The sequence below is a fragment of the Melitaea cinxia genome, chromosome 5 (assembly GCF_905220565.1).
Source record: "Melitaea cinxia chromosome 5, ilMelCinx1.1, whole genome shotgun sequence".
NCBI classification, from domain to species: Eukaryota; Metazoa; Arthropoda; class Insecta; order Lepidoptera; family Nymphalidae; genus Melitaea; species Melitaea cinxia.
In genome coordinates, this window is record NC_059398.1 from 11,136,490 (window position 1) to 11,151,992 (window position 15,503).

Sequence of the window (15,503 nt, forward strand, 5' to 3'; positions counted from 1 at the left end):
TCAGTTTTGATCTACCGTCAAGTTGAATATGTTATATTTTAAAGGAGCTTGTGGAATTCTACGTTTCAAATCAAGGTTCCTTTGAACATGTAATAAAGGCAACGTAATAGGGGTTGTAGCGTAATTAAAACCCATATATAATGATTTGTTATATTTTTGTTTGAGACAGTAATATTTTCCATGAGTAACTGAATAAAGGTTCTTTTTTGTTTGATTAGGAGCAATTTGATAGAAGGGGAACAGAAAAACTTTTGTGCCCTACTGATGACTGCTAGTAGAGCGAGAGCACAATTTTTTTATTTGATTCAAGTGATCTAAAAAAATCTTCCTAATTTTCCAAGGGATTCTAACCTCAAACTAATCAGACTTATTTCATATCCCTCACTCTAGGGAAAGGCATACTAGCTGACCCCGCAAACGCTAGGGGTATGAAAAATAGATGTTGGCCAATCCTCAAGCTATGGGCAAAACACATGAGTTCACGTTATTTTTGGCGTAAACTTGTGGAGGCCTATGTCCAGCAGTGGACTGTATAGGCTGTAATGATGAATCCTCAAGCCAACCCGATATGCACACAAAATTTCATAGCAATCGGTCAAACCGTGTCGGAGGAGTATGGTAACTAAAATTGTGACACGAGAATTTTATATATAAAATTGTTAATACATATGTTTATTGTTATTAAATATTATTACTTCGTTATAATAAATTAAATCTTGGTATTCAAGGAATAATAAGAAAAGTTTTAAGTAAGGGTCAACATTTGCGAATGTTGCGTGATGTGCATGCGCTCTTGCCGCGCGGCGGGTTCGTTACGCGCCTTTATCTTGCAGCGCAACAATTGCAGTGTGTTCTGCCATAGACGAGTTTGCTCCTGCACGACTCCTTGACGAGAACTTATTGCTCTTTGTTCCTAAACGATAAATAAAAACGTATATAGCTACAGTCTATTCGCGTTAAGAAAATAATATAATTATAATAAGGACTCATTAATATCACTCAGCTAAGCCACTTGACCAATTAAATCATAGTCTGCTGCCTGTGTAAAGACTTATTTCAACTAGTCTATATGAACAAAGCGTTCTACTTTACTACGATTTTATTTGTCAAGGAGCGTGGCTAAACTGGGTAGCCGTAAAGTCACTATTTTACTAAACGTATATTACTAAATGTATATTAAATATAAAATAAATAAATGGAATGTACAAACAAAAAGGTCCTAAATACATGCAAATACAGAACTAAACTAAGTCTTGTGAGACACCGTTCATAACAAACAGCATCGCATAATCCTAAGCATTCAATTTATATACTAGGCACTCGACACATGTTTCGCTGGAAATTGGAGCACCCTCGGGAGTTATGTAAGTACCTACTACTACGTACTACGTACGACAATTGTGAAATTTGCTTTGCAGAAGCATCATAAAATAGTCATATCTGTCCTACATAAAATATTTCTTAAGCCTTATGAATATATATAAAAAACTCATATAATATTTGCGCTCGAGACAAACTTGCGATAACTTTTTCACTACCTCTAGTAAGACTTGTAATCGGACTTTTCGTCTTAAATCAATAAAATACGTTATAACGACGATATAAAAACAGTGTGGTTACCTCCTCTAAACTTTTGACGGCTTCTTCCATATCAGCGACCTTTTTCTTCAAGGCTTCCATTTGTGAAGGTTTCCTCGGAGATTGCATTGAGTTTTTCATTTCGAACATAACGATTTCCTGTAAACTTTCCGCTTTAGTTATTTTCTGCCTTAAATTTTTCCATTCATCTTCCTTATTATTCAGTTGGTCAGTCAACTCCTTCACTTGATTCTTTAACGGATCCATTTGAGAAGAGATATTTATAGACGTGGCTTCGTAGATTCTCTTCTTTTGCTCGTATTGCTGTTGAATTTCCTGAAACTCTTGTTTAATAGGTTTTACTTTTTCACCCAGAGGCTGTATTTCTTGACGTACCTGCGACAGCTTTTGAGCCGTTTGTGCTACTAGCTATAAAATTAAATCGAAAAATCTCATTATTAAAAGTAATAAATATGTCAAAGTTGTCAAAAATATTTGATGGAATAACACTTTACATACAAATTAGCTATGTAAGAATACAAGTACGACTATATATATAAAAAATACGCTTTTTTTTAAGCTGGTTAAGTGTTTAAAAATAAAATTAAAAACAATTAATTGATATCTATTCAGTAGTTTTTCTGCAATGCGTGTAAAACAGCTGACCCCTATAACTGTATTTATACACTACTAATCAATTTTCAATAGTTCAATGTACCTGAGACATGTCATGTAATGACTTCTTCGTCAAATCCGTAGTTTTGTCATGATCCTTTTGAACAATGTCATCTTCATCAATTTTCGTCTTTTTATGGTTTACAAGAGCTATTTCAACTGTAGGGTCGTTTGTACTTAAAATGTGTAATGTCCTAGTGAGAATGCCCGCTTCTACCTAGATTAAAAGCTTTTATTTTATACATAATTTCAATGCTACTTCATACTAAATTTAAGAAACAATTATACCTTAAATGAAGAAAGAGTAGCTCTCTGTCTTTTGTAGAGATTACTTTTGGTCCGTAAAGCATTGACATATTTCTTCAGTTCTTCACCTCTAAGTACCATGTCACCAAGTAGTTGTTTTACCTAGAATAGATATGTAATAAAAATCCTGAATCCTTTAATAAAATAGTTAAGCATTAAACAGAACAAAGCTAATTTCGAAGATAACAAAATGCATTGATTATTGGTACAGATTTATCATAAACTAGCTGACTCGGCAAACGTTGTCTTGCTGCTAAATGCTATTTAAAAATTGGGGTTGATCGTAGAGGGTTGAAAATTTAGAGTTGTGTGTATTTTTTAATGTTGTATCATAAAAAAATAAATAAAAATATTTAGAGGTGGACTACCCTTAACATTTAGGTAGATGAAAAATAGATGTTGTTCGATTCTCAGACCTACCTAATATGCACACCAAATTTCATGAGAATCGGTCAAGCCGTTTCGGAGGAGTTTAACTACAAACACCGCGACACGAGAATTTTATATATTAGATTATTCATTCTATTCAAAGATTTCCTATCTTCATTTAGAAAAGAAATTGCACAGAAATTATCAGCGCCGAATCTTTCGACATTTCGACATAATGACCGATTACTCGAAATGAGAAAAATGTTCCGATATCTGTTCGAGGTGGCATATCTATGAAAATTCTTTAAGAAGTAATCGGATATGCCACGTATATTAAAATACCTCATTAACTTTTATAACATCTGTAGAATAATATACAATTAAGTATTTTTACTTTCACTTACACAGACTTTACCGCAATTGTCATTTAGAGAATTTCCATATTTAGGTGACGTTGCTATCGCCCGTGACCTGTGACCCTCTGTTACGTCACCGAAATATCAATAACTTCAAAACGAATATCCTAGTAAGCCCGTTTAGGTCTAACTATAATTGCTATATACTTATTATATGATAATTAGAAGGGAAATTCTTAATAGTTACTATGAAAACTGACAAACTTTATTAAGTATTTTTACGTAGTCAAGGTAACACGCACGTTATTATTTTTGTAAAAGAAGTTTATGATTAAACATTGTTTATTTTTAACTGGTAGTTGAACAATTTATGAGAATATAAAAATTTCTGTGTATTCATACATACATATTTTTAAAACAACTGCATACTATCGTCTGATTTAGCAAATCCACAATTATAATATAACTATAACAAATCCAATTCTGTACTTTGAATTTTTTTTTAATAGCATTCATTTGTATTGAAGCCAAAAAAAATTCTGTCTGTCTGTTTATATCTGGACCCCAGATCATATCAAAAGTGCTACTTTAATTCATAAGAAACTGAGCTTGATTCAAGTTTTTTCATTTTTCGTCTGTGAAACTGTATTTTCAGTATGTAATATTTACGCTCTGTCTTATTTTTCTTTAGTTAAGTGGGAACTATATCAAAATAATGTAGCTTTAATTTTAACAAAAAAGAAGGATTCCCGACAACATAGAAATTTTAAAAATGATGCGACCATGTTAGGCCACGATTAATTGTTCTATACGAACCTGTGAGCGAAGATCAGCCAGTGTAGCTTCGTGTTCTTTTAACGAAGCGGCGAGCTCGTGGACGCGGGCAGCACTCGCTTCCTTGTTGCGCCTGATAACAGCGGCCTGTTGTCGGAACGGCGCGAGTTTGTCTTCCTGAGGGTCGGACGCGGCGAGGCGGCGTTGCACCAGCTGCTCTACCTCACTGTTTACAGCCGCTATCTATTGTATGTAGCATTTTAATTAATATATATTTAGAGAAGTTCTCTGTTTTAAATTTCGTATCTATTATCGTTTGTATATACAATTATATAACAAGAAACTCAATTTAAAAAAGTTACAATTTACAAAAGTTATATACATTATGTTTATAGATTTTGTTTAAAAATAACACTGCTAAATTGAACTGCGAATAGTAAGGCTTCTTGAGGGTGGCTATAGGCTATAAAACATGCGACTGCTATTTATAGTATGAAATAGTATGCAAAACATTTTGGTTACCCCAGTACAGTTTGGTGCTGCTACGAGTACGAGTATATGTGACTTGAAACTAAGCAAATAATTAATATTTCGAACATCGTTTATATGAATTGGTAAAAAACGAAATATAAAATAAACTTCAAAATAATTTTAGCGACAGTGTCTTCAAAGCCGTAAACTTGTAAAACAGAGTTATAAAAACGTTTGAAGCTTCGACTATCTCCGCAAAAGTTTAATGCTAAAGTGTTAAAAGTTTTAATACTCTATCGGTGATTTCGAAATTTAACATCGCTATCTGAAATTTTAATACTCAAATTAAAGTGGAAGTTAAGCCTCGTACCTTATCTTGAACTGTTATTAAATCCGACCTGGTAGGATGCTGCTCTGAAGCAATCATCTGCATTATATTTAACTCTTTTTGTAAATTCGCACTCTCCTGTGGTAGTTTCTCTTTAACAAGATAGCTATTCAACTGTAAACAATAGTCCCATTAACGTACGATGATGATGTGTATGATGTACGAGCTACAGTATCTGCCCAAATTAGTTTCTTATTTATTGATGCTTTTGATTATATTTTTTTCATTTCAAATTTGCACACAGGCAGATACAAAAATGTTAAAACGAAAATACGCTTTTCAATGTTATAAAGGTTTAAGTCCAAAAAAAGTTAGTGAAACCTGAATTTCCTCCTGTAAATGTTTAATGACATCGGACGCGCTCTTGGGAGAAGCACTCTGGCCGTGAATGACGTTTAAGTACCGCTTTAACTGTTCCGACGCAGTTTTTAGCTGTAGCTGCTGCATATCGTACTACAAGAAGATGACATATTTATAGTAATGAAATAATAAAATTATATTTGAAATTCAAATCTGAAATACATACTTGATTTTCTAACTCCTTTGCCCTTTCTTGTTGTAAGCGCAAAAGTTTACTCATATTTAACAGTTCCTCCTTATCTCTTACGTCTACCAAATGTATTTGAACATTTTCCAATCTCTTGATCACTAAAAGTTTTATTACACGATTTATTATACTGAAAATACTTTTTGGATTCTTTATTTTGTTTCTTTACTACTCGTGACATTCCCATAGGACGTCGATTGCGAGACTTGAGGTAGGTAAATTGTATTTACATAAGGCTCCCAAGAGATTTTCTAATGTATATTAAAATTACAACTAAACAGTATATTTGTAAAAATTCTATTTATTCTCTAGAATAAACTAGGATATAACGTGATAAGTTAAATTACATTTTGCTCACATAAATTGACAGGGTACCTAGTACACAAAATGCTTATGAATAATAGAAAACCGTAGCATGATGCTTGAGTACCTGCTACAACTTTGTTAGTACAGAGTACACAATGTATTTTAGCGTTAATGAACATAATTCTAAGACAAAGATACTTTAATTAGATGTAGCATTAAAATCAACAAAGATTATACCGATGTCTCTCTCGACGGCCATTTCTTTTATGTCGTTAATCATTTCAGCAGCGTTTTCTTTTTGCAACAGTCTCGTTCTCTTATGAACATCTTTAAATTCATCTATTAAGTTTTGATATAAGTCTAATAAGTCTTGTACAGAACTGTTTCGTGCTACATCAGCTGGTATATCAGGGATCTTTAAATACCTATAAATTACTATATAATTAAAAATTTAGAAGTTATACGAGTATACTAACATATAACGATCATGAAAATTAATAATAATAGTAGCGTATTAACCGCTTTTTTTCTTTTATGGATACAAAAACCGAATAAACAGCAAAAATGTATCTTCTGTAAACGAAATATGATTTTCGGACTCTATTAAAGCAGAGATGCGATATTTTTCAAAATCGTAAACTTTTTTTCAGTTTTTAACAATTTTCATAAAATGTAAAAAATATTTTTTTCTAAAATGTAAAAAAACATTAACTATCTGGTTTGGCAAAACAAACAATCATTGGTGAAAATATCGTTCTTTTAAATTATATAGTTCATTTATATATTTATCCACGAATCATATTTTATGGCTATAAGTCAAGGAAACTATACCTCGCTCAAAAGTTTTTTACACGTAGAGCTAATGTATTAGAAGTTCGTAACTGTAATTAATGAGGGAGAAAATTAAACTTCCCTGTCGATTCAGAGGCATGCACGCTAAAGTTTTCGTAAATTTCTAATTACTTCTTGATGTTCTTTATTTACAATATATCATTAATGTATATGTTATGTCTTTATTTATTGTACATAATTATTGTTATATCGTTAAACATAATATATTAATTTTATGTTTTCTATATTAAATTAGTATAAAGCCCATAAATATGATAGGTACTTAGTTTTTTTAAAATAAAACAGTAAAATTTGTAAAGGAATTTTAAAATTGTTGTAATATACGTACTTGGCAAGATACGCTGTATTTTTTACTTGTTCTTTATTCGACAGGATCCAATGTAAGGCATGATGAATAGTTCGCGAATCTCCAGATAGTAATTGCGACCTAAATAGCGTCGGTTCGATGCCTGCCGGTGGCCGATATTTGACGTTCCCCAACATTTCCAATATTCGTACCGTCACAGTTTCTGGGTCTTCGTCTCGAATATTTAGCTATTTAAAAAAATAAAGATTTTCTAAAAGAATATTTTATACATCTACGCAATAAATTTCTTTGAAATGATAGCAAACTACGAGTATGTACCATAAATTCAAAATTATAATATGAACTAGCTGACCCCGCAAACGTTGTTTTGCCATATATGTTATAATCACCCTTAATCCCGCCCCCCCCCCCCCCACCTTATAACTTAATAAAAATTGATGTTGGCCGATTTTTCAGGCCTACCCGATATGCATATAAATTTCAGAAAAATCGGTCCAGCCGTTTCGGAGGAGTATGGTAACTAACATTGTGACAAGAGAATTTTATAGATAAGATTTTTTTTAATCACACGATTCCGAGAGCCTCCAGTTACCGATAAACTACTTATTTATTTATTTCAAACAGAGATAGTTTGAGGTCGTGAGGGACTATTTTTAACCGACTTCCAAAAAAGGAGGAGGTTCTCAATTCGACTGTATTTTTTTTTTTTTTTTTTTATGTTTCAGAACTTTTGACTGGGTGGAGCGATTTCGACAATTTTTTTTTTAATCGAAAGGTGGTGTGTGCCAATTGGTCCCATTTAAATTTATTTGAGATCTAAAACTACTTTTCGAGTTATATCTAATAATGCGTTTTTACTTGACGCTTTTTTTCGTCGACCTACGTTGTATTATACCGCATAACTTTCTACTGGATGTACCGATTTTGATAATTCTTTTTTTGTCGGAAAGGAGATATCTCTAGTTTGGTATCATGATAAGGAAACCAGGATCTGATGATGGGATCTCAGAGAAATTGATGGAAATTCTTGAAAATCCGCAATAACATTTTACTGGGTGTACGATTTTAATAATTTTTAATTTAATCGAAAGCTGATGTTTGTCATGTGGTCAAATATAAATTTCATTGAGATCTGATAACTACTTTTTGAGTAATCTTTGATAACGCGCAGTTACTTGAGTATTTTTTCGTCGATCTACGTTGTATTACTCGTCGATGTAATTGAAGTCGGTTTTTTTTCGTTTGCGAGCAAACACAATTATATAATACAGACATCATACAGCTACTGAATCCAATATTCGAGAAATTCTCGTCTTTCAAGACCCCAAATACGAATTATATTACTTGATTCAAGAAAATATAATAATAATTTTTGTAAAAATCTTGGAGAGTTCATATCCCAACAAGCGTTAAGAAGACGCCGCGTTGGCGTAACGGTTACAGCCATGGATTGTACCTGTTGCGCTGGAGGTTACAGGTTCGATCCCCGCACATGACAAACGTTTGTATTGGCTATACAGGTGTTTGCCGTGGTCTGAGTGTTTGTGCATACTTTGTGGGTCTCCCCACCGTGCCTCGGAGAGCACGTTAAGCCGTCGGTCCCGGTTGTTATTATGTACAACTGATAGCGATCGTTACTCATAGTAGGGAATATATCCGCCAACCCGCATTGGAGCAGCGTGGTGGATTAAGCTCTGATCCTTCTCCTACATGGGGAAAGAGGCCTATGCCCAGTAGTGGGATGTTACAGGCTGAAGCGTTGTGCGTTACGTCTGAAATTTTTACAGAAAGTAATAAGAGGTAGTTAATCTTAACGCTTATTTAGTTTGTTGTTTAACTGACAAACTTCACTGATGAAATTTGGTCCTTTTTATAACTAAGTACCAATAGGATAAGCTTGATCACATAATTTACCTTGAAGCCTTCATAAAAGAAGTACGTATCATATATGGCAAAGACATTTTTTGTTTAAATAATTCAAAATTACAACATATAAACTGTGGGTTCAACAAAATAAAATCCAAATCAGAAAATAATGAACAAAGTTATGCGTGATTCGATTAACAGTATTGTATCCTAAATATGAAACCTTTTCCCATTTTCTTTTCTAGCGCTGTATGTTTTTTTTTTAAATTAAAAGTGCATCTAATTTCGATTTACACCCTACACATTTAAAAGTAAATCATTTTGGAATTTGAGGTCCTACCTAAAAAAATCGAATTAAAAAAACAAGATAACTAATATTTAACCGACTTCAACAAATGATGGAATATGTTCGATATCCGATTGTATTTTTTGTGTTACCTAATTTTCACTGGCTGTACTGATTTTGATGATTCTGTTTTTACTCGAACTGGTGCTTGTCATGTGGTGCCATTTAAATTTATTGAGATTTGATGATTACTTTTTGAATTATTCCTAACTAGCTGCCCGGACAGACTTCGTTCTGTCAAAAGTTAATAGTAATTTTTTTTGTATTAAATTGTGGGCCTACACAAAAAATAAATTAGCCGAATTGGTCGAGCTGTTCTCGAGTTGGGCGCTTAGCATTCATTTGCATGTATATAGATAGATAATATAGATAATAATATGAAATATTATTGACTGTTTTATCGAAAACCTACGTCGTACTTACTTATTACTTTTCGACGCAAGTGAAGTCGGTTTCGTTTGAGAGCAAACACAATTATTCGGTAGTATGTACATGAATAATACGGTAAAACATAAAAAGCTAGTTGGGATTTTTTATTTCTACTAGTGGTCATCCAGTGGTCGAAATTCGACCATAACCAATTTAAATTATAAGTTTTACAATAAACAAAAGAGTATATACTCGTATCAGTGTGTGTGTCAAACAGGTACGTAGTGATGTGTGTAATGTTTTTTTTTTTATTGATTTTATGTATTTTTTATATATAATTAAAAAAAAACGATTAGCATTCTGCACTCCTTCTCTATATGAACTATAAGTGTGCGAAATTTCATACCCCTCCGTCTGCGCATTTTTGTAAAAAGGGGAACACTGGGATACTTACTTATGTTATATGCAATCGAAACTATTTCCACCAAAACGCTCCTACTAACCATTTCCCTGCCAAATTTCAGGCATGTAGCACAAAAAACTAAGGACTATCATACAAAATATCACATCATACAAGACAATACAACATAGGTAAGACAAGACAATATAAGAGCCAAGTCCATAATCTTGCTATCGATTTACCACCTGCCAGTCGCTGTTTTTTAGATACTTGATGTAAGTTTTGTAGCTTTGTTTTGTCACTGTTTTGGATAACTGATTTTATGTTTGTCTACTGAATTGTGTTTAATTATATGCATGTGGTGTTTACCTAGATGAGTTGTACACTTAGATTAAACATAATGTACCTATTTTCCCTTATGTAAAGAATGTTTTAGTGCAATAACTGCTGATAAACCAATAAATAAAAAAAATATTCTCGAGCCCTTAGACCACATTAATCTGATCCAGCCACAAAATCCGTTCTTAGCGACAAAAAAAGATGGATTTTCATACAAACTTGTGAGAACCCTAACATAACTTTAATGCGGCCCTATCGAAAAACCACTCTTAATGGAATTTTACCAACTATAAACTACATCTGAGTCAAATTAAGGACTTTTATTTAATCTTTCGGAGCCCTTAGACCTTCATTATACGACTCTGTCACAAAATTCGTTCTTAGTGGACTTCTTACTATTAACAATCTCTCTGCCAAGTTTTAAGTTTGTAGCACGAAAATGAAAGACTTTTATTCAAAAGTCCCGTTAAACCGGCCCTATCGAAAAATCCGTTCTTAGCAGACATCTACTAACTACAAATTATCTCCTTCCCAAATTTCATATTTAGGCGTCCTGCAGTTTATATAAGAGATTGTTTTAAAAAAAAAAAAACATTTTAATTTATTGATTTTTCATTGAACAACGTTTCATTTAGCGAGTTTTTATCTAAACGTACACGATCGTACCCGAAATGTTATTTAAGTAAAAAGCTTACAAAAATACACCAACAAACGGGGCCCCCAATAGGCTTAGTCTGGCACTGGATAAAAACTTAACCCTTAATTACTCGCACAAAGAATATTACATTACTGCTCGCATGGGGTCATGGGTGACCCCAAATAGTATGAGTAGTTTTTAATATATTTTGAAATATATAAGTAAATGAAACGATTTTATTATTAAAGTGCTATGTTTATTTTATAATATCTATAAGTAATAACATGAATTACTAATTAATTATACAAAAACAAGTTAAAATAAAATTAATATCAATAATCAACAATTTGTACTTAGGTATACTGAGATCATAGTAAATACTCGTATTTTTTTGGAACTCTCCAAATCACTCTCGTTACACTGTTGACAGTATATATCAGAATGATCATAGCACACAAATCTTATACATTTCTTGCATTTTGTTGGTACTTTGCGATCGCATTTCCTTGGGCAGCTGTTGTAACGTTCACGTTTTGCAATGGTTGGCGGGACGCGATTTTCCAACTCGTGCTCTTCCATCAGACGTTTTTTTACCTTCTTAGGAGTTGCTCTGACTTCAAGTCGTCGTTTTTGGTTATTATGAATAAGTTCAACAGACAATTGCCGCAAGAAATTACGCCTCATGTGAGTACGTGATTTTTCGGTATTTACTCGATGTACAATGAGTGCATTTATGCCTGAAACATCTATCAGGTGGAAGGAAATGGCTAACGGCCACCGTTTGGTTCACCTCCCTACGTTGAATGTACCACACAAGTGATCATTGGTGTCCACTCCTCCATTAGTGCTGTTGTAAAATGTTATTATTTCAGGTTTCTGCTTGTCAGTTGAGGCTGGGTCGATATGAGCTACATGATGCATGGAAGATAACAACACAATAGCTTTTTTGGTTTTTGAACATAAGAAACCTGACCCTCCAACTTCTTCTTCATCAGAACCTCCTTCATTCTCTACCAACCATTGCGCAAATCGCTGTTCTCTCCTATCCATGACTAACTCTGACAAAAAGACAAAACTCGTAGTAAAACGGAATTTTTTAATAATTTCATTGTATAAAGATGTAAAAAACATATTTATAACAAACATTTATTCACTGAACATACAATAACACAAATATAATTCATAATACACAAAAAAAATACATAAAATAAAAAACTTACCTCTTCCAAAAAAGTAACGTAATTACTCGCACGGGGTCAGCGCTGAAGAGTGCAGCGACGCATCCTTCCACTCCTGTGACTTGGTCGCTAGTAAAATACAAACTTAGACGCACGTTATGAAGCTAGCGAGGGCGCGGGAGAAATCGGGCCGAGTCAAGTGCTTCATTTTTTAATCCGAAAATGCTTTGACCCCATGCGAGTAATTAAGGGTTAATAAGCTTCCAGATACAGAATTTGTTTTGATGGATTAGAGAGAGGCAATTTCCGTTTGATTATAGCTTCATAAATTTTTACTTTAATAAAATACTTTGCTTATAAACATGTCTTGATACGCGTTGCTTGATGAAACAGTCGTAAGATTAATGAGTTTTCAGATTGCACTCATTATTTTAAGAGAAATTAATTGGGTAAAAATAAAGTATGTTTTAAATTACTATCAACACTAACAGAAAATTGTCACAAAAGCTCGCGATTATTATCAGAGCGATAACAGATATATTCAATCTCCAGTTAATCAAACTAAGGCTCGATCCATATTACAGTGTTGATCTCAGTTCGTTCTCGGTGCGATCTCGATCTGGTATAATATTGTTAAACAAGAAACAACAGACGTATCGTTGCTGGAGTGTGATTTGATTGGAACTTGACTGTTAGGGATTGTGTACACAATTTTTTTGTATTGTGTAATTATTTGTTTACACTACCTTCATAGTTAGCATGTTACAATTATTTTTGAAATATCAGCTGACACAAAAATAATCTCTACCTAAGATATCTTTTAACGTTGAATTAAAAAAAAACTAAAATGGATATTAAATTAAAAGAAAACATAAAATTACGTCAACTTTAATAACCACTCCCCTTATCCTTCATAGGTTTGGATTAAATTCGCGCAACCCAATTCCTAATTGGTATAGAACTCAACCAATAATTACTCGAAAAAGTTCTTTCCGCTATGTGTTAAAATATATATATATATATATATATATACTAGCTGACCTGGCGAACTTCGTATCACCTTATTTTTTTCTGAAATATAATAATAACATAATATATCAAAATAAAATATAGCCTATCTTTTAAGTTGGATCAATCTGCACACGGTGTGCAAATTTGACTAAAATCGGTTAAGTAGTTTAGGAGTCCATTGAGGACAAACATTGTGACACGAGATTTATATATATTAAATATATATATATATATATATATATATATATATATATATATATATATATATATATATATATATTCTTTATTGCACTTTAAAAAAATCATAATTACAAGTAAAAAATAATACAAGTAAAAAATAAAATTATATTTTATACTAGCTGTGCCCGCGAGTTCGTCCGTGTGGAATTTAACAAAAAGTTATTGTTTAGTTCGCAGAGTTATAAAATAAATACAGCATAAGTTACTCCTTATTGCACCAGCTATCTGTCAGTGAAAGCCCCTTCAAAATCGGTCCAGCCGTTTCAGAGATTCGCCGGAACAAACAGACAGACAGAGAGACCAAAATCGTAACAAATATTATTTTAGTATACATGTATTTAGTAAAAAGTGGTTATTTTAATATTACAAACAGACACTTCAATTTTATTTATTTGTATAGATATTTAAGAAAACACTACAAAAATCTTTTGGTTCCTTATTTAAAACTATCTTGTACTAGTATGAATTTCTAATAGTAATGGTATTTTGGTTTTTTTTTTAAACCATTAAGGTAAAGTTTAAATTTTTAGAATACTAAATAAAATACGAGATATGAGAAATTAAAATATTTGAAGTGGACGCTGATGTTACTAATGTATAATCTATACATATAATAAAATGGTAGGAAAGTCAAAACTGTACATTGTCAACTGTACATCTACAATCGATACCGAAGCCAAAAATATAGTTTTTAGAATTTTTGTCTGTTTGTCTGTATGTATGTCCGGGATAAACTCAAAAAGTACCGCATGGATTTACTTCAAATTTGGCACGTATATCATTAAGAAGTCGGGTGAACATATAGGCTACATAATATCACGCTATCACCTACGGGGAACGAGCAGTGAATCTTTATTTCTTCAACACATTCTGTAACAACGTGTAATCTAACGACGCATATTTGAATGTTGTTGTTATTATGTTAATAATCATGCTATAAGCTAGCTTCACACTATAAATAAAGACATTCTGTAGTATATTTAGTATCAGCATTGCACCCGTGCGAAGCCGGTGCGGGTCGCTAGTCATTGAATAAGAGTAAACTTGACTATGGCATTAATATTCAAAACGATATTTACTAAATGAGAAATAGCTGAAGTATGACGACACATGATAAATGAGAAATAGCTTAAGTGGGTTTAGTTTGCAGAGAAGGAAAAAATTGTAATTTTAGCTGGATTACTTATAAAAGAGATTTATAGATTAACAAGAATTACCTTATCACCAGCATTAAAATGACAGAGCAAGTCAACGAGAACCTGCAGTAGCTGTTTTTCATCTAAAGCATCAAATTTTATCAGGTCATAGTTTCGATTCAAAATCGCATTCAGTTCTTTCACAATAAACTTCATCAGCTCACTCATATTGAAATATTTTCTTGTAGAATGTTTTAAAAAGTATATTTTTTATAACGACGTACTCAACAAATTGCAAATGTTGTGAGTTACGTTGTCCTGGTAACCTTATGTAACCATATGTTAAGTGTTGCCATAGGTAGTTATATTGTTGTTGTTTGTGTTTATTACATCGCTTCAGCCTGTAATATCCCGCTGCTGGGTATAGGCCTCTTTCACCACGTAGAAGAAGGATCAGAGCTTAATCCACCACAATGCGTGTAGGCGAATATATTCCCTACTATGAGTAACGATCGTTATCAGGTGTACATGATAACAACAGGGACCAACGGCTTAACGTACTCTCCAAGACACAGTGCGGACCGACAAGACTGCACAAACGCCCAAACCACGGCAAACGCATGTATGGCCAATACAAATGTTTGTCATGCCATGCGCGTTGATCGAATCCGCAACCGCCAGTGCAACAGAGATAAACCAGTGCTGTGACCGTTGTGCCAACGCGTCGTAGGTATATTACGTAATATGACAATAAGCTTTTATATTTATTTATTTATTTGTGATAGATTAATTTCAAAAGTGTATTGATTTCATAAGTCAAAAAGGTTGCGCAATGTTAGAATTGACTGCTACGCTAGCGGTCACGAATTCGAATCCGATTCTTGAAATGAGCTGATAATAGTATTTTCCAAAAGTAAATTAAAGTCAGATCTAAGGGAACGTTCATGAAAGAATACTTTGCACCAGTATCTACATCTTTCAGATTAGTGTGTTTTACCATGTTTAACATTATTTATTTATGAAAAAGGAAATGTGACTTTACCTTTATAATA

At 32.9% G+C, this 15,503-nt stretch overlaps 1 protein-coding gene across 1 annotated transcript; it reads right to left on the reverse strand.

The window, feature by feature from the left end:
• Positions 1-656: 656 nt before the first annotated feature.
• On the reverse strand, positions 657-14,679 carry LOC123654046 (intraflagellar transport protein 81 homolog). Its single transcript, XM_045590008.1, has 11 exons — positions 14,533-14,679; positions 6,951-7,156; positions 6,008-6,195; positions 5,444-5,565; positions 5,239-5,370; positions 4,900-5,031; positions 4,101-4,301; positions 2,542-2,661; positions 2,297-2,470; positions 1,621-2,007; positions 657-913 (listed from the first exon to the last, which is right to left on the reverse strand). The coding sequence occupies exons 1-11, from the start codon at positions 14,677-14,679 to the stop codon at positions 746-748; spliced, it is 1,977 nt and encodes a 658-aa protein (XP_045445964.1). The 3' UTR covers positions 657-745.
• Positions 14,680-15,503: the final 824 nt, after the last annotated feature.